Source organism: Schistocerca serialis, chromosome 8 (assembly GCF_023864345.2).
Source record: "Schistocerca serialis cubense isolate TAMUIC-IGC-003099 chromosome 8, iqSchSeri2.2, whole genome shotgun sequence".
In the NCBI taxonomy this organism is placed as follows: Eukaryota; Metazoa; Arthropoda; class Insecta; order Orthoptera; family Acrididae; genus Schistocerca; species Schistocerca serialis.
Window position 1 is genome coordinate 578649766 of NC_064645.1, and position 21141 is coordinate 578670906.

Genomic DNA, 21141 nt, shown 5'->3' on the forward strand with positions numbered 1-21141 from the left:
TTTCAGTTCATCCTCGGATTTTCATATGAGGTTGACGGCCAGGCGCTTTTCTTCCGAAATGATTTATCGAAACAAAGTCCTGGAGACGGTAAGAACCTCACTTACTTCAAATATTATAGCCTATAGATGGTAGACAGTTGAATCAATCACTGCTTCACTGAATAGTAAAGACTCACATTGTTACAATGAAATATGAATTAGACTTATGAAGGACGGTATATCATATATTACATGCAACCATTTTTCAGATAATCTTCAATAGGTCTACCCATTACTGAAAATACTTTATACAACGACGAAGGCAAGAACCGACTAATTTCCTTTATTTAAGAGTTTTCGTAAGTCTTTAAGGAGGTATCATGCAAGAGAAAAAAGAAAGGAAGGAAGATCAGAGTTTAAATTCCCGTTGACAATGACGTCATTAGAGCTGCACATATAACACATTAGTAACTTCTTATTGAAAGTTACTTCGCCGGTATTTTTTAGGACAGAACAGGTACTTAATGTTCGTGTCATTTTCAAGATGCAGAGAACATTTGTTTGTCAAAACACATTGTTTTCATACATTTCAGCAGCACTTGGCAATGTATCACAAGAGGACCCTTTTAACAAATAATCTGTATTATAATGGTATTCGCCGTAGCATAAAGCTCTCTCTGTAGTTTATCTTGCATTCAGATTTTATAGTCACTACATAGTTTTGAGTGTAAGTTGTCATATCTTAAGAATAATGAGAAATGTATCTAATAAAATAAACACACCTTATTATTTTTTTGGGACCATGTAGTAAACTGGAAATCATGGAGCATGAGCTATTTACCATGTTTCAGGTTACAATGATTATACGTAGGATCAACCGAAATACTGGTGTATATATGTTCTTTCACATGCGTAATGTGTCGGCCGTTTTTTTCTCGAACAAGAGAAATGTGTGCTTGGAGTTGAAGACAGCACTTTACAGTACTGTTCTGTAAAAGAGAACAGATGTACAATGTTCACGCATAATGGTAAATAGAATAATAATTGTAAGTCTTTATAGCCCTTCTCCACCGTCAGAATGCAAAAGAATAAGCATCAAGGATGTTTCAGACGTATGTGAAGTGCTTGCAAAACGCAATGATGTTCTTCCAGGCAGCCACACTTCGCTTGGTCGTGTAATACCTGTGCAGTGTGCTACTATAGAGTTGATTATGCAAGTAAAATTATTGGAGACCGTGAAACACAGTGCTGGTACACATTCCACTCCCCGGAATAGCACGAAGAGCTTATCCCCATATTCGATAAACAGATCACCACGATTTATCGAAACGTAAACGCTTCGAGATACAGTAGATGTGTTTAGGACTAAATTTAGTGAACTGGAACCGCGCGCGACTACTTCGATTTGATGTTCACCTGTTTTGTTTAACGTTGTCTTGTGGAAAATGCTTGCTTTTGATTCAGGAACAACTTTTAATTTTTTTGTTTTGTGTTTGTTTGCAGGCACTCGACTGTCGCGCCAAGCCCAAACAGATCTCACCGTTCGGACGATAATTGATTGGTTGCAAGGCAGATATACCAATCCTGCAAGAAGAGGAGGTAAGATTACGTAACACCCCTCTGAGTTATTTTCCCACTTGTTACTTACCGTACTTTTATTTACTTTATGTGATTTTTCTTAGTTCAAGTCAAACGAAAGTTTCTCTGCATCCCAAAGCAGTCTGTAATTAATTTATGGGCGGTTCTGTAATCCACTTGTATTATTACATGGGACAACACTATAATTTCACTCAGTTAGGTGCTGATTCAACAACATAATAACTTCAGATTAGAGTTTAGCTCTAAAGATATTATACACTGTCCAGTCACATTAATGTGACCACGCCCTATGTTCGGCGTCAATGTGAAGTAACCACTCATAGACCGCAAGTGGCAGCGCTAGCAGGGGATGGTATACAAAGTGTGCCGAGGGACGCGGGAAACACTGTAGTTGTTGTCACAATGTAGGAAAAGGCATGATCGTCGGCATTCGGACCAAAGGTACAAGCATTTCCAAAATGGCTAAGTTTCGGGACTGTTCGTATGCTGCGAACGCAAACCTTGCCTTTCGAGGGCATTTCCCCACACATGTTTTATCTGCTAGGAAACTATACTCCATATAATTTTACATATAAGACATTCTCCAGTCCCACGTCAGCTCCCAAATACCTTATCTGCGAAATGTGAAAAAGAATGAAAGAATTGGCAAGGTGCGAGAACTCGTGCATTGAGGGTTCCGTACAAACTTAGTCATGTATACAGACAGTTCATCCATTCCGGAAATAGCGGATCACGACGATTTTTGTCTGTTATTGACGTTAATACTGGCAAGATCCCAGGGTTTCCAAAGTTTTCGAGAATGATTTAATTTCAAATTTTAAAAGACATTCCTTCGATGGAGAGAGTACAGTGATTAGTGTAAAATATTCAAATTCAGAACAACCGTCTTGATAGCAAGTGATGTTTATATTGGTTTGAGTTCCGTGTTCTTGTGGACCTTACTCCACCAACAGCAACCAGCCGCCATCGTGGTGCCCAAGGCCTGAAGACTGTCTGAATTATAAACAGAAACCGGTTGCCAACCAAAATGAACATCAGCTTCGATCAAGGCCGTTTTACTGGATTTTAATTTTTTACTTTCAAGTTTGAATCTGGATTACAAATGACAGAAAAAATATTTTTTTTCTTATGATATACTTACATATTAACAATTTTCTGTTCCTTTTTCTTTATTTGTACAGCGAAACCTTTCTTCTTGTTAATTTTTGCGATTGTATGGCAAGAGAAAGTGCCCTTCAGGTTTTAATGAGTGAGTTTTCATCAAAATAAATGACATAAATGGCTGTATCTTTTGACTGCAAAGACATAGAAGCTAATGTTTGTTATACCACAGAAGTACCATACACCTTAGTGTGTGACATAAATTTCAACTTGACACATCTAACCGTTTCCGAAAAAAAGGGGTCTCAACAGACGGACGGACAGACAGACAGCCTGATAACAAATGACAAAACTTTTTTTGTGTGTGATACATTTACAGAGTTAACAGTTTTCGGATTTCTACGTTTGTTTGTAACATGAAACATTTCTTCTTGCCAAATTTCTATTTCATGGTTCTAGACCAACTGAAAGTACTCTAGGTTTTGATGAGTGAGTTTGATAGTATCAAAATATGTCACATAGATGGCCATCCCTTCTGAGTGCATTGACTTAGAAGCTTCACTTTTCCTACATGGCCAACGTACCGTATACCTTAATAACTGACATAAATTTCAACTTGATACGTCCATCTGTTCCTGAGAAAAAGGGTTTTGAACAGTCGGATAGGCAGACAGGCTATAAGGGTTTCGTTTCTACCGAGTGAGGTACGGAAACTTAAAAAGACAAGTTCAATGTCCCGTGAACGATAAGGTCATTGGAGAGTTCGGATTGAGGAAAGGATGGAGAATGACATCAGTGATGTCCATTTCAAAGGAACTATCCCAGTATTTACGTTAAACGATTTAGAGAAATAGCGGAAAACCTAAATCTGGGTAACCTGACTGGAATTTGCACCACCGTCGTCCGAAATACAATTGCAGTGGTAAGTACTGCTTCACTTCGCTCGGTACGAAGTACACTGCCTACATATATATGAACAAACTAGATCAAGTACGGTACGGTACTTGGTGGAAATGAATGAAACTGCGAGGTCTTCCAGTCACGTGTAGAAAGTTGTACTTTACACGGCGAGAGGTCAGCGTGACTGTAGCGCCAAATCGAGCTGGTCCTGCAAGATGAAGTAGTTGAAGGAATAGGAAAGGACAGCGTCAGCGAGTAGTTGCGGCGCACTGTGGTGGTTTCTTCACTACAGCGTGGCCCGGAGACAATATTTGGATAATTCCACAGGAGAAGCTGGAAGAAGAACGAGGTATGGCGAGTGTAGCCCAAGAGTTTGGTATTCCTCCCAGCATGGGGAGCGTTCCGAACCCCAGGTGAATGGGTGATGGACCACGGTCAACTACAGGAGCAGGTGATCGCTACGTTGGGCAACAGGCAAAAAGACACCCATATCATACAGCGCTTGCAATTACAAGCAATGTAACAGGACTGCAAGGCATGCAATCTCACTCTCCACAACGGCAACTGGACAGCGTGGGGTGACCTCTTTGGCCGACGGCCAGTACGTTGTATTCCGTTGACACTCACACATCAGCGGCACCGTCTACGATGGCCACAAGAGCGTAGGGATTTGACCAAGGAGAAGTGGGGTCGCTTGCTCTTCTCCGATTAGAGCAGATTCAGTGTGAGTAGTGATTCTAGACGTACCCTCACATGCGGAGAGCTGAAAACAAGTAATGAATTAAGGAACGTTGTCGAATATCATCGTTTCGGTGGTCCAGGTGGGGAGGTATAGTGTTCCTTGGGCGCAGTGATCTCCAAATCTTTAAACACGGAAGTCTCATCTGTCGTACTCCTTCCCCACGTGCGTCTTTTCGGGTGTGTATTCGGCCCTGACTCCATTCTTAAGGAAGACAATGCTCGACCGCATGGAAGAGGAGTTCTTGGAAGGCGAAGATATTTGGTGTACGGACTGGCTTGCCCGTTCCCTCGACTTAAATCCTATCCAGCACGTGCGACGTATGGCAGCATGTTCACATGCATCAACGACCATCCAGCAGCGCAAGAACTCCTTACAAATCATGTGGCCTGGGAGCACGTTGCCAACCGTAGCTATCACAACCCTATTAAGAATTAAGAACGACTCCTGCTTTTTGTAATGGCCAAGGGACATCATAAATCAGGATAACTTCGATGTAATTATTGTATTTGAATAAAAGTGTCGTTTCTGTTCCTCTTATCGTGTATTCCTTTTATTTACCCTCTGTACTGTACTGTAGCAGTTCTTCTACGAAGGGCATTCAGTAAATAATGCAACGCACTTTTATCTGAAAGCAAGTTGGTTTTGTTCAAGATTCCAACACAACATAATATTTACAACTCTTTTGGCTATTAAACCCTTTTCTTCAACATTATCTCCGTTGCATGCGACGTGGTACCGCTCTACTTGTCGGCGCCGGAGCGAACGTCTTGCTGCATCAACAACTTCTCTTTATCCACGTATAGCATCCAGCAGAGCGCATCCTTTATTCTTCGTCTTTCGTCCTTCACTGAGAGTGTCCGCACGTTCCAACATTGTAGGAATGACAGTTGTGTGCGGCCGGCCGCACGCGGGAGATCGGACAGGCTTGCGCGACTTTATTGCGATGATGACAGACGCCTCAACCAGCGACTCACCGTGCTTTTGTTCGCTGCCAGGTCTCCGTAGACATTCTGCAAGCGCCTATTAATATCTGCGATGCTCAGGTTTCCCGCCAAAAGGAACTCCCATACAGAAGCTATTTTTGAGGCTGCGTATAGCTCTGCACCTATAGGAACTTCACGAAAACATATGAGCTGAAGCGGGAATGATCCATGATGTCCCACAACAAATTTCGCATTATTGCAACTGGAAATTGTTCCATTACTTATTGAACGACCTTCATATCTATGGTCCAAGTTCCATGGAGTGTTGTCATTTGGAAGTGACATTTCATGCGAAAGTTACTTTCGTCCTTACGTTTCGTACATCGCTTTATTATCAGGTTTCACAACAAAACAAAAACATAACAATATATAATATCCTATCACGCACTTCATTACTTTCTAAATTAATAAGAAAAATATATACGTCGTTTAACTGTCTCAGAACATGATATGAAGAACGGCAGCCTGGCTGCTGTTAATTCACGCTCAGCATGAGGAAATTGAAAATTACATTTTCTGGTCATACGCGTCCTCATTTCCGTTTTCTTTTGTGAATCCATTTGCATATCTTCCTTGGCTTTCTTTGGCATCTCCTAAAAACACAAATCACAGAAAATATTATGCCAAATATCTGTTTTTCGATTCCCAAATATTCCTTTACTGTATTGCTCCACAGTTCGTCCAGCCCAGAACTAGCATAGCTTCTTCTCCAGAAATCCATTTTCAGAGTCTCAACCACAGCGCATTACGTGGCAGTAAAATGGTTCAAATGGTTATAAGCACCATGGGACTTAACATCTGAGGTCATCAGTCCCCTAGACTTAGAACTGCTTAAACCTAACTAACCTCACGACATCACACACATCCATGCCCGAGGCAGGTTTCGAACCTGCGAGTGTAGCAGCAGCGCGGTTCCGGAGTGAAGCGCCTTGAGCCGCTCGGCCACAGCGGCCGGCTACGTGGCAGTAACTTCAACGATAGAACTTTATATTTATGTTTCGTCCTTTTCGCTACGTCGCTATATAAAGGATCACATTTCTGTTTTACTGCTTTTTCCCTTGATCTGTTTTGCTGTGTAAATTAGTTATGCTTTAGTACTCTCAAATATTCGAACTGAAAGCCGTCTTTGATTCCAGAATCTAGATTTTTTGCAGTTAAAGAAGTAAAAAGAATATCCAGTTTGTTAGTAATCAGTGCATATTACTTGTCTGACGGAAAAGGTCAGGATGTTAGCTTGTATGAGGGATCACATTATAAAGGATGGACAGAACTGTAATGAATAACCGGGGTCAACTTTCATATGTTTACCAACTAACATGCCGTGTCTGTGAGGACACGGAATAACACCAGGAAACAGAAAAAGAAAGAGAGTAGTGAAAAAGTGAACCATAAAGTTTAGTTATAGTATTGGAATAGACTGCTTCAAAATGGTTAAATTTGCTGAAGAAGCAGGCCATTTTTAACAGTGAAAATTTTATTACCAAATAGCTTAAATTTTGAACAGCAGCCTGTAAGATGGTATTCTATAGTTCAATACCACAACTGATTATGTCTGCGTAAGTGAATGAAGGGCTTCATTGCCCATAGGACTTTTAACAGGGAACCCCTATTATCCCTGGAACTTGTCGTTCAAAAATGCCTTTAATTTGGTAATAGATTCCTTCATCATTGAGAAAGAAATGACACGTATTTCAGTGAATTTTTTTGAAAGCTGCATCATGCCGCTCACGATAACTTTTGAGTTATTGATCGTTCAGTTTTTATTTTGCTTTTGGACTATCCAGTACATTTGGTGAGGATAAGTGTGTTACACAACATGTTCCACTTATTACCTGCGCTTACTGGCTGATAAACCTGTTGCTTGTTGCAGTTCAAGACTCCACCTTGTCTCAGTCAGAACCAGCACGTACGTATCTACCAGTTCCAGTCCCTGGCTCAGAGCGGCCTCGACCATTCCAGCCAAACCCAACGGCCACACCACCACCGTCTAGACCATTCTACCCGATTGGTGGACAGAACAATGGTCAGTATCCTCAGTTACCGCCTCCTCAGCCCCCATTCGGTGAGGGACCACAGACGAGTCAATCATCTGGCGTTTATCTGCCTCCATCAACGGAGGCGTTTCCGCCGTACATACCTCCAGTAACGACGACGACGACGACGACGACGACGACACCAGCACCGGAAGAAAATTTGGTGCCCAGTGGTCCTGGTACCGGTGATGGAGAGGTCACAGGTGGAGGGGAAGTCGTTCCCACTGGTGAAGGCGAGACAGGACCTGGCGTTGGTCCCACAGGTGGTGACGAGATGCCTACCGTTATTCCAACTGACGGTGCCGAAGTGCCAACAGTTAGTCCAACAGGCGGCGCTGACGTGATTGGAGACACAGGTACAGGATCCACGGAAATCCCAACTGGATCAACTGAAGATGAGGCTCATCCTCCACACATACATTCCATTGATGTAGTGTGTTCAAAGGAAGAGATGACCATCAACATTGAGTTCAACAGGCCCTTCAATGGCGTTATATATTCAAAGGTATGTAAACATCTGAATACATTTCTTGTAGAGAGATGTGCCATACGAGAATAAGAAAAAAAAATCTCAGTGGGGGACTGACGCGGTGTTGATACAGACCTGAATGAAATTTTATTTTTGCTATATTTGTATATGTCGCGCGAAATGTAAGCCAAATGTCAACTTGCTCTGGTGAATAATCTACAGTTATTAAAATTTGTCGAGTTACAGAGCCGAGGTCAAATGGATTTTCATGGTAAAGTGTGAGTTAATAGCCTAGAAAATTATGACAATTATTAAGTTTCCGCGCTCGAGAGCTTATATTTTCTGACAGGTTTATTTAGACAGTTTCTGGAACGTCGGGTCGTCTTATATGTGTTCGCTGCTAGAGACGAACTGCAATAGCGTACAGTCAAAATATTCAGTTTTGGACGATTTATGGTGAAACAGGAGTTCATTCAATATTCGTGAATTTTCATAAAGACAAAAGTCTTGTAGACTTGTCAGTTGGTAGCTTTCACATACTGAAAACGATTGAGATTGCAAAAGCATCAAAGAAAGCAGCAAATTGTATTACTTTCTGGTGTCAACCTAGTTTCTGACACAGCCTACCATTTGCGGCATGCACCGAAATCTACAAAGGGTTCACTAACAAGATTTAGTTACATAAGGGACTACATCACATGGTACATGTATAGTGATTAGCACTGTACAATATGACAAACCCTATGTAGGCAGGCATTGCAAAAAATACACCACATTGCAGAACCCAACATAAAACCAAAAGCAACAAAAAACGCAAAATGCCATGAGATAAAACAACATTAATTCAAAATGGATTTTATTACTCCTTTATTTCTTTCCGTCTCAGATGCATTGATAATCAGGGTTGATGGTGACTAGTTTCAAAATTTCCCGCTCATTATCTAACCGTTACCTGAGTGGTTCTGAAATGATTAACAATAATGTTCGTACATTTTAAGCTAGGAATAAATGTTCGTCTTCGAACATTCTATGGCTTAATATAAGCGCATACTTCACACTAAGTTACCTGTTACTGCCGTAGTATTGGAATTCCACAAATATGTACCCTGTCAGACGTAACACGATACCCATGCCTGCGTGTACAACGTGTACAAGAAGATACATCTGAATAAGACCTGTGCCTTAATTAAATTCATCGGTAAGTGCTTGCTGTGTGGAATAACGCCGACATACGCTAACGAAATGGGTCGATAATGAACGGGAAACTTCGAAATCAACCACCTTTAACCAAAGCTGTCAGGGGAATTGAGATGGAAAATAAAGAAATTACAAAACTGAGTACCCTGTAGTTGCAGTTTGGAAGTTCACAAAAAGGGACTGATGAAAACATATCTGAATAAACTAATACTTTCAGGCACGGATTACTGAAATAAGTAAATATTTATTACTCATTTCAGTAATCCGTGCCTGAAGGTTTTAGTTTGTTCGGATATGACAGAAAAAGTGTTGCACACAGAAAGGGGGTTTGGGTCGGGGAACAAAATGAAACTTCTTGCGCTGAGAGCAAATGTCATGTTATTTCAGTGATTACAAAATCGCGTTAAATTTACAAAGAATTTGCCAGTGAGAGACCACTTATCAGTATAACGATGCACCCCCATTTAACCCGGATGTACAGATTCGGGTGGGAATTGTGTAATAAAGCCATTGTCTCCTTTCCTGAAGCAATCTGGCGTACAGCTGTTGCAACTGGTCCTTGATGCCCCAGATTCTGGCACTGAGATGGAGATGGTGTCTCAGTTGGCCCCATACGTGTTCTATAGGGGGTAGATCTGGAATCCTATTGGCCATGGGAGTACCTCAGTACCACGCAGATAGTTCACAGAGACACGTGCCATGTATAGACGAGCAATATACTATCCCATGAGAGATAACACTCAGGACACAGGACGCCTGTGATGTGGCGTGCCAGCAGAGTTACCTTAGTCACTGCCAGCCTCGGTCTGAAGTCATACCCTTTGGCTCTCCACACCATGATTCCACGTGTGGCACCACTATACTTTTCCAAAACAACAGAGCAACGCGACCTCTCTCCAGGTCGCCACTATACCCGTTGACGATGATAATCAAGCACAGTGCAGAATTGCAAATTATCGGCGAATACAGTGCGATCCCATTCAACAGCAGTTCACACTTCCTGGTCACGGCCCCATTCCTAATGCTGCCGTTCGTGGTGTGTTAACATCAGCCTAAACAAAGCACGGTAATTCGATAATCCGGCAGCTGCTGATTTTTGACCAATTGTGCTGGATCACACATAATGTCGCAGGAAATCCATTACTTGTTCTCGGATGGCAGGCGCAGATGTGAAGGCACTATGAAAGCTTATTGCACAGTAACATGTGGTCGACCGGTAGCTTGAAGATGAATAAGCCTGCTCTTATGTTCCAATCCAGTCCGACATAGGGCCATTGCCATCCATCTCCGAATGCCCCACAAATCTGGATAGCGTACTATTCGACCAGTCGGCCAAAAAGTGACCCTCAATGAGACCCCGAACTCTGACAGGTACTGATAACGCAGTCTCATACCAGTATTTTGCATTTCCGTCTTCCTCACAGTGGTCACCCAACAGCTGAAGTCCCTTCTATGCCCTGCAATGCTTAGTAACTACACTTAGAACGAAAAACACTACTAGTGTACTGAGGTGGACGCGTTACCTGTCACAAAGAACTACTACTCTAAGTAGGATGGAGATCGAACATGTCTTCTGACAAGGGAACCTCCCCATCGCACCCCCCTCAGATTTAGTTATAAGTTGGCACAGTGGATAGGCCTTGATAAACTGAACACAGATCAATTGAGAAAACAGGAAGAAGTTGTGTGGAACTGTGAAAAAATAAGCAAAATATACAAACTGAGTAGCCCATTGGCGACATAGGCAATAACATGGAGACAGTTAGCTCACGACCGCCGTGGTCTCGTGGTAGCGTGAGCAGCTGCAGAAAGAGAGGTCCTTGGTTCACGTCTTCCCACGAGTGAAAATTTTACTTTCTTTATTTTTGCATAGTTATTATCTGTCCGTTCGTTCATTGACGTCTCTGTTCACTGTAATAAGTTTAGTGTCTGTGTTTTGCGACGCATCGCAAAACCGTGCGATTAGTAGACGAAAGGACGTGCCTCTCCAATGGGAACCGAAAACATTTGATCGCAAGGTCATAGGTCAACCGATTCCTCCACAGGAAAACTCATCTGATATATTCCATACGACACTGGTGACGGCATGTGCGTCACATGACAGGAATATGTTGTCGACCCACCTAACTTGTACTCTTGGCGAATGGGTAAAAAGATTCTTCTACCTTGCCCGATTTAGGTTTTCTTGTGAATGTGATAATCACTCCCAAAAAAGCGATGAAAACATAAGAGTTTGTCACATAAACTGAAAATAACAAATTAAACTTTTCACTCGATGGGAGATTTGCACCAAGGACCTTTCATTCCGCAGCTGCTCACGTTACCACGAGACCACGGCGCTCCTGCGTTTCCGATATCCTTGATGTTGCATATCTTCCCATGAACTACTCAGTTTGTATTTTTGGTTACTTTTTCACAGTTCCACACAACTTCTTCCTGTTTTCTCAATTGATCTGTGTTCCGTTTTTCAAGGCCTATCCACTGTGTCAACTTAAACTAAATCTGAGGGGGGTGCGATGGGGAGGTTCCCTTGTGAGTGCACCACTTTTTTTTTTTTTTATCAGCCAATCTACCTGTGTAACACGTAATACAAAATTTTATCTGTGACACAACATAAAATTACAAACTTTGGATAAAAGCAAAATATTATCTCCACGCAGTTTATAAAGAGTCTGCTACTTCACTTTCAGCAGTTAAGAAACGGGCTACCGATTTTAAATAGCGAACATCTCTTTGACGCTCCAGCCACACAGGCTTTTTTTTTCACGTGCGTTTGAGCGGGAATTCACGTCAACATTACACCGTAGTGACGAAAGTCATGGGACACCTCCTAATACCGTGTCGCACGTCATTTTCCATGGCGTAGTGCAGCAATTCGACGTGACATGGATTCAACAGTTCGTTGGAAGTCCCCTGCAGAAATACTAAGCCAAGCTACCTCTACAGCCGTCCACAGTTGTGAAGGTGTTGTCCGTGCAGGATTTTGTGCATGAAGTGATCTCTGAATTATGTCCCATAAATGTTGGATGGGATTCATGTTGGGCAATCTGGGTGGCCAAATGATTCACACGAATTGTCCTGAATATTCTTCAAACCATTTGCAAACAATTGTGGTCCGGTGACATAGCGCACTGACATCCATAAAAATTCAGTCATTTTTTGAGATCATGGAGTCCAACAGTGGTCTCCAAGCAGCCGAACATGACCGATTCCAGTGAGTGATCGGTTTACTTGCGCCAGAGGACCCAGTCTATGCCATATAGAGAGAGTCCACACCGTTATGGACCCAGCACCAGGTTGCACAGTATCTTGTTGACAACTTCGGTCCATGGCTTCTTGGGGTTTGCGCCACACTCCCAACTCTACCACCAGCTCTTACCAACTGAAATCGAGACTCACCTGACCAAGCCAAGGTTCTTCATTTGTCTTAGGTCCAACCGGTTTTATCACGAGGCCAAGAGAAGCACTGAAGGCGTATCGTGCTAAGACACTCGAGTCGGTAGTCTGATTAGATTAGATTAATACTTGTTCCATAGATCACGAATACGACATTTCGTAAAGATGTGGAACGTGTCAGGTTAATAAAAGGTGTCTATACAAGATAATACATTACACAAAATATTACATGACACTTAATATTTTTTTGTGGGGGTTGGGGAAATTACACACTTACTATACCCAAAAATTCATCTAATGAGTAGAAGGAGTTGCCATTAAGAAATTCTTTTAATTTCCTTTTAAATGCTCTATGGCTATCTGCCAGACTTTTGGTGCTATTAGGTAAGTGACCAAAGACTTTTGTGGCAGCATAATTTACCCCCTTCTGAGCCAAAGTTAGATTTAACCTTGGGCAGTGAAGATCATCCTTTCTCCTAGTGCTGTATCCATGTACACTGCTATTACTTTTGAATTCATTCGGATTGTTAATAACAAATTTCATAAGTGAATGTATATATTGTGAGGCTACGGTGAAGATCTCTAGCTCTTTAAATAAGTGTCCGCAGGATGATCTTGGATGAGCTCCTGCAATTATTCTTATTACATGCTTTTGTGCAATGAACACTCTTTTACTCAACTACGAGTTACCCCAGAATATGATGCCATACGAAAGCAGAGAATGAAAATAGGCGTGGTAAGCCAATTTACTCAGATGTATATCGCCAAAATTTGCAGTTACCCTAATAGGGTCACTACCTAAAATGTCTTCCAGGGATGCCCCCAGACTAGATGTAGTGTCACGGCTCCCTACCCTGGCGCTATTTCCTGTCCTCCCATTAGCCAGTTTATGCCATAGCCCATTAACACCAAATTTTGCCTCACTGTCCTAATACAGGCCTATTACAAATGATTGAAGCGATTTCATAAATTCACTGTAGCTCCATTCATTGACATATGGTCACGACACACTACAGATACGTAGAAAAACTCATAAAGTTTTGTTCGGCTGAAGCCGCACTTCAGGTTTCTGCCGCCAGACCGCTCGAGAGAGCAGTGAGGCAAAATGGCGACAGGAGCCGAGAAAGCGTATGTCGTGCTTGAAATGCACTCACATCAGTCAGTCATAACAGTGCAACGACACTTCAGGACGAAGTTCAGCAAAGATCCACCAACTGCTAACTCCATTCGGCGATGGTATGCGCAGTTTAAAGCTTCTGGATGCCTCTGTGAGGGGAAATCAATGGGTCGGCCTGCAGTGAGCGAAGAAACGGTTGAACGCGTGCGGGCAAGTTTCACGCGTAGCCCGCGGAAGTCGACGAATAAAGCAAGCAGGGAGCTAAATGTACCACAGCCGACGGTTTGGAAAATCTTACGGAAAAGGCTAAAGCAGAAGCCTTACCGTTTACAATTGCTACAAGCCCTTACACCCGATGACAAAGTCAAACGCTTTGAATTTTCGGTGGGGTTGCAACAGCTCATGGAAGAGGATGCGTTCAGTGCGAAACTCGTTTTCAGTGATGAAGCAACATTTTTTCTTAATGGTAAAGTCAACAGACACAATGTGCGAATCTGGGCGGTAGAGAATCCTCAGGCATTCGTGCAGCAAATTCGCAATTCACCAAAAGTTAACGTGTTTTGTGCAATCTCACGGTTTAAAGTTTACGGCCCCTTCTTCTTCTGCGAAAAAAACGTTACAGGACACGTGTATCTGGACATGCTGGAAAATTGGCTCATGCCACAACTGGAGACCGACAGCGCCGACTTCATCTTTCAACAGGATGGTGCTCCACCGCACTTCCATCATGATGTTCGGCATTTCTTAAACAGGAGATTGGAAAACCGATGGATCGGTCGTGGTGGAGATCATGATCAGCAATTCATGTCATGGCCTCCACGCTCTCCCGACTTAACCCCATGCGATTTCTTTCTGTGGGGTTATGTGAAAGATTCAGTGTTTAAACCTCCTCTACCAAGAAACGTGCCAGAACTGGGAGCTCGCATCAACGATGCTTTCGAACTCATTGATGGGGACATGCTGCGCCGAGTGTTGGAGGAACTTGATTATCGGCTTGATGTCTGCCGAATCACTAAAGGGGCACATATCGAACATTTGTGAATGCTTAAAAAAACTTTTTGAGTTTTTGTCTATGTGTGCAAAGCATTGTGAAAATATCTCAAATAATAAAGTTATTGTAGAGCTGTGAAATCACTTCAATCATTTGTAATAACCCTGTATATACAGTCGTCGTATTTCCCACATTGATTCTTGCCGTTATTTCACCCACTGCTGCTTGTCTGCTAGCAGTGACAACTCTATGCATTTGCCGCTGCTCTCGGTCGTTAAACTGAAGGTCTTCGGCTACGGCGTTGTCCGTTGTGAAAGATAATGGTTGAAATGAGGTGTTCTCGGCACACTCTTGACGCTGTAGATCTCAGAAGATTACATTCCCTAACCATTTTCGAAATGGAATATCCCATGCATTTAGCTACAACCACAATTCCGCGTTCAAAGTTCGTTAATTCGTGTCGTGCGGCCATATGCGCATATTGCTATCTCATGACTTATGTCATCTGAGTGTATAGGCCACTATTGAATGGGGCTGGCCATACAACACCTTTTCGTAAGCTGCACGCCCGCGGACTTCGGTGTTGACGCAGTGCAAACGGGCTGGGGTGCGTTCGACCTGCTTGTTTTTCACTCTGGGGCTGGCCACAAGTTCGAGAAAGGTACTGCGTTTTTATGATCCGCCTGGGGGAGTGATCTTCCAGGAAGAACGGCATGCGCCAATATGTTACATACACAGCTGCGCAGTGCAGCTTCCGGTGATCTACCTAAATTCTGTTTGTGTGCGTTTCTTGGGCTATTTGCATTAGTTACTAGTTGCTGCACACTGTTAAGCCAAAACATTATGACCACATTCCACCGCAACGTTCGATGGCGCCTGGTGGTGTTGCGGGCACGTGACACGGTAACAAAAGTACGTAAACGGAGTATAGACGGACGGGGAATCATCGTAGCCAAGATATGGGCTGCAAATGGGGAAAACCTGTTGATATAGGTGATTTACAAATGGCTGATTATTATTACGCAGAGTCTGTAAATGAATATCTGGAAAGCGGCGAAGCTATTCGAATGTTCAGGTGCTACTGTCGTGAGCATCTACAGAAAAAGATGGAAGGACAATGAAACTACCACTAGGCGCCAAATGGACGTCCACGACTCTTCACAGAATGTGGGGTTCAGAGGTTCGTCTGCTCTGCAAAGTAGGATAGATGGTGATCTGTGGCATCTCTGCCGAAAGAGCACGATGATGGTACACGCACAAGTGTTCCGGAGCACACCGTTCATCGTCCATTGTTGAACATGGAGCTCCGTAGCAGACCACAACTACGTGTTTACAAATTGACGCATTACATTGTAAATTACGGGAACGACACTATCGAAATTCGACTTTCGATCAATGGAAACACGTCGGCTCTTCGGGAAAATCACATTTTTGCTTCACTAGGTCGATGATCGTCTCCACAAAAGCCGTCATCGAGGCGAATGGTGGCCCGAAACGTGCAGCGTGCAACGGACGTAGGCTTACACTATTGGAGACATTCTACTGAGGTTGCGTGGGACTTGTGGTAGTAATGGTTCAAATGGCTCTGAGCACTATGTGACTTAACTACTGAGGTCATCAGTCCCCTAGAACTTAGAACTACTTAAACCTAACTAACCTAAGGACATCACACACATCCATACCCGAGGCAGAATTCGAACCTGCGACCGTAGCGGTCACGCGGTTCCAAACTGACGCGCTTAGAACCGCACGGCCACACGGGCCGGCACTTGTGGTAGTAATTGAAGACAAGTTGACAGCTGCGAACCACCTGTATCCTTTCATGTTTGATGTCTTCCCCGACAGCGATGTAGTCTTTCAGCAGTATATTTGTCGGTATCTCGGAGCCAGAACCGTACTGCAGAGATTTGAGGAACTAAGTGAACTCACCTTTATGTCTCGGCTACCAAATTCACCAGATGTAAATCCTATGGAACACATCTGGGTTGCTATCGGGCGCCATCACCGAGTACGCAGACGAACGGCCCGTTATTTACGCGAATTAGATGACTTGTGTGTTTACATCTGATTTCACATACCTCCACAAACCTACTTACAAATTGTCGGATCACTGATAGGCAATATCAGCGACGTATTCCATTCCAAAAACGGACAAACTTGCTGTGAAGCTGGTGGTCGTAATGTTTTGGCTGATCAATGTATTTCGTATAGTGTAAAACATTTAGGGAATAATTAACACTCTTCAGACGTGTCTGCGGGCGACGGCCTTGCCGCAGTGGATACACCGGTTCCCGTCAGATCCGAAGTTAAGCGCTGTCGGGCGTGGTCGGCACTTGGATGGGTGACCATCCAGGCCGCCATGCGCTGTTGCCATTTTTCGGGGTGCACTCAGCCTTGTGATGCCAACTGAGGAGCTACTCGACCGATTAGTAACGGCTTCAGTCAAGAATACCATTATAACGACTGGCAGAGCGGTGTGCTCACCCCATGCCCCTCCTATCCGCATCCTCCACTGAGGATGACAGCCGGCTGGAGTGGCCGAGCGGTTCTAGGCGCTTCAGTCTGGAACCGCGCAACCGCTACGGTCGCTGGTTCGAATCCTGCCTCGGGGATGGATGTGTTTGATGTCCTTAGGTTAGTTACGTTTAAGTAGTTCCAAGTTCTAGGGGACTGATGACCTCAGAAGTTAAGTCCCATAGTGCTCAGAGCCATTTGAACCATTTGAGGATGACACGGCGGTCGGATGGTCCCGGTAGGCCACTCGTGGCCTGAAGACGGAGTGAGTGCAGACGTGTCCGCGCAATGTGTCGCCACTGATTTGACAGGCCCGCTGTTGAGGAGTCGATACAACTTTGTGGAACAGTCTGTGTGTAGGTGTTAACTTATGAAACAGCTAGGTAGAGGGACTGGGGACTCGGAGTTTACTGTTCATTTTTCAGACAGGCATTACTGTCATTGTAGCCGTCTTGTTGTATCTTACAAAGTGTCAGAATGGAGCACCTGGAGAGCGACGTAACGATTATGGAAATGCAGAAACATCCACGGGTGTACAACACACGGGGCGAAGAGTACAAAAACAAAGATAGAGAATGATGGAGAGCAGTTACAGCGGCCGTTTGGCGGGAAAAGTGGGCTGGAATGGATGACGTTGTTGAGCACTGACAGCAAACATTTCATTAACATTTATAAACTGTGTACACTGAAATATACTCATGCATAAAATATAAAGAAGCTGATTTTGAGACTGAAAGAACTAGTTCTCATTGGAGGAAGTTAACATAACGATCTTGACAAAATACAGATCCCTGGAAGGAAATGAAGTTATTAGCAAAATGTTCTTTTATACTTTTGCTTCTATTAGTTGCTTTCGTTCCATTCGCAGGAATACTTTCCATTACGCTTATCAGTGATCATCAAAATTTTACTTATCATGCTGTCTCCAAAATTGTGAAGTCTCCTTGATGACCAAATGCCTCTAAGAGTACGCATCCGAAACAATAATTGCTGTTTGCTATGGTTATTAGCACAACAGAAAATTTCATTTTGTAATTATATTATTTGCTACCTGATCTTCTTGGTTTGGCTATTCTTCCGTGTTTTCCACTTGTGGATTTACACAGTGAAGGAAGTTTGCTTTTTCTCATACTGGTCGCTGATATTCTTCCACGCTCCTGTTGTCGGTGGTCAGATAGATTCCTCTTTTAGCGCCTGCCATTTGAACATGCATGTGTTATTAATAATAACAGCAGTTGTAGATCGGTTGAGAAGAAACGCAAAGTGTAGAGAACTCATCGAATTTCCAGTCCGTAGACAGCTGTAAAATTTGATTTGATACGGTACATTAGACATGGCAGGTGAAAGCCTGCAGCTTTCCTTTTTATTGTATTTTACACGACGCATTTCGGGAACTTCTCCCCATTTTCAAGTGCGTGTTCTGTGTTCTATGCCAATAACTCGTAATGTTTCCCGTGCTTGAGGTGCTGCATTGTCGTGTTGTCTTTGCTGTAATGTGTAAAAACACGCGTAAATTTTAATTAATTATTGATATTCACATAGAGTTAGCGGTGAACCTCTCTACATAAAGGTCGATTATTAACTAAAAATTGCACTTGTTTTTATAGAATAACCGACACCAGTGGACAACTATAGCAGTACACAACGCAAGTGCGGCATTCTTTTCTAACGAAATTCCGCCCATGGTTGATACTAACAGTAAATGCCCAGAGTATATGTTGTCACAACTCGCACCTTCCCACTACTGATGGGATTTTCTTGGGCTTCTCGCTGCGTGAGAAAAGCGCCCGTGTGCCAACACTGAGACTGCCCCGCGTGTTACTTGAATTCCGGCGTAAACGCTCGTGAGAAACACGCTGGTGTGGCCGTAAGCTAACGTGAACAATGTGCAATGCGTCCCAAAATTACAAAAATGGTTGAAAACATCTAGAAAGTGCATTGTTTAAATACCTCCATCGTACTGTTATTAATATAATCTTATCCCCACTGTCAATACGGTAGTGATACCTAGCGGGCTACAGTATATTTCTAGAGCCATCAACTAAAGCTGGCTCCTGAAACTTGGTTAGCAGACTTTCTCTGGATTCAGTGATTTTCGAATAAAGATAAATGAAAAATATGATTTCAGACATGTGTAGATCACTGTATATACTCTGCAAACCACAGTGAAGCGCATAGCAGAGAGCACTTTCCATTGCACCATACCTACATCTACCTCTACAGGGTGTTACAAAAAGGTACGGCCAAACTTTCGGGAAACATTCCTCACACACAAAGAAAGAAAATATGTTATGTGGACATGTGTCCGGAAACGCTTCCTTTCCATGTTAGAGCTCATTTTATTACTTCTCTTCAAATCACATTAATCATGGAATGGAAACACACGGCAACAGAACGTACCAGCGTGACTTCAAACACTTTGTTACAGGAAATGTTCAAAATGTCCTCCGTTAGCGAGGATACATGCATCCACCCTTCGTCGCATGGAATCCCTGATGTGCTGATGCAGCCCTGGAGAATGGCGTATTGTATCACAGCTGTCCACAATACGAGCGTGAAGAGTCTCTACATTTGGTACTGGGGTTGCGTAGACAAGAGCTTTCAAATGACCCCGTACATGAAAGTCAAAAGGGTTGAGGTCAGGAGAGCGTGGAGGCCATGGAATTGGTCCGCCTCTACCAATCCATCGGTCACCGAATCTGTTGTTGAGAAGAACCACATGTTGTGCCATACTTGTAAAGGCACATGTTCTAGCAGCACAGGTACAGTACCCCGTATGAAACCAAGATAACGTGCTCCACTGAGCGTAGGTGGAAGAACATGGGGCCCAATCAAGACATCACCAACAATGCCTGCCCAAACGTTCACAGAAATGTCGCATGTCAACACAAGCACCGAAGTCAACATTACCTTCCTTCAATTGGGCCAACTGGCGTTGAATCGAGGAAGTACAGTACATACTGACGAAACTAAAATGAGCTCTAACATGGAAATTAAGCGTTTCCGGACACATGTCCACATAACATCTTTTCTTTATTTGTGTGTGAGGAATGTTTCCTCAAAGTTTGGCCGTACCTTTTTGTAACACCCTGTATAATCTGCAAACCACTGTCAAGTGCGTGGCAGAGAGTATGTCCCGCTTTACCAGTTATTAGGGTCTTTCGTTCCATTAAGTGCGCCAAGAAAGATTGTTTAAATACCTCCATCGTGCTGTTATTAATATGATCTTATCTCCACTATCACTACGAGAGTGATACCTAGTGGGCTGCATTATATTTCTAGAGCATCAACTAAAGCTACCTCCTGAAACTTGGTTAGTAGACTTCCTCTGGATAGCTTGCATCTTTCCTCAAGAGCCTGCCAGTTCTGTTTCTTTAGTATCTCTGCGACACTGTCCCGTGGATCAAACAACTTGCCCATTTCTGTCTACGTTCAACAGTCCCTGTTAGTCTTATTTGGTATGGGTACCCCCCACTTGAGCAGTATTCTAGGATGGGTTGCCCGTATGATTTGAAAGCAATCCCTTTCATAGACTGATTGCATTTCCCCAGTATTCTACCAATAACTAAGCTACACTTAGGTATTCGTGTGAGTTGATCGATTTCAGCACTGCCTCCTTGATACTACAGTCACAGTTTACTACCTTTCTTTGTTTTATGAACTGTAAAATTTTACATTTCTGAATATTTAAAGCAAGTTCCCAATCTTTGCGCCACTCAAATACATTATCAAGATTGGGCTGAATATTTATCCAGCTTCTTTCAGACAGTACTTGATTATAGACAACTGCATCATCTGCAAAATGTCTTACTATCAGTGTTGTCTAAAAGGTCATTAATATAAAACATGTGCAGCAAGGGACTCAACGAACTTCCCTGGGGCACACCTGAAGTTATTGTTGATGTTTCTTCATCCAAGGTAAACTGCTATATCCCCTGCACCAAAAATTCCTCAATCCAATCACAAATTTAGGTTGGTACTCCATACGATCGTACTTTTGATAATACCCATAGAACTACTTCAAATGCTTTTCGGAAATCAAGAAATACTGCATCTACCTGTCTGCTATGATCCAAAGCTTTCAGTCTGTCATACGAGAAAAGTGCGAGTTTTCGGAATC

At 43.1% G+C, this 21141-nt stretch overlaps 1 protein-coding gene across 1 annotated transcript in view; it reads left to right on the forward strand.

The window, feature by feature from the left end:
* LOC126416291 (uncharacterized) overlaps nucleotides 1-21141 on the forward strand; it is a 172362-nt gene that overhangs the window by 116091 nt on the left and 35130 nt on the right. Inside the window, exons 3-5 of the mRNA XM_050083944.1 lie at nucleotides 7-88; nucleotides 1483-1578; nucleotides 7175-7842. Coding sequence (XP_049939901.1) covers nucleotides 7-88; nucleotides 1483-1578; nucleotides 7175-7842 — 846 coding nt within the window. The remainder of the gene's footprint in view (nucleotides 1-6; nucleotides 89-1482; nucleotides 1579-7174; nucleotides 7843-21141) is intronic.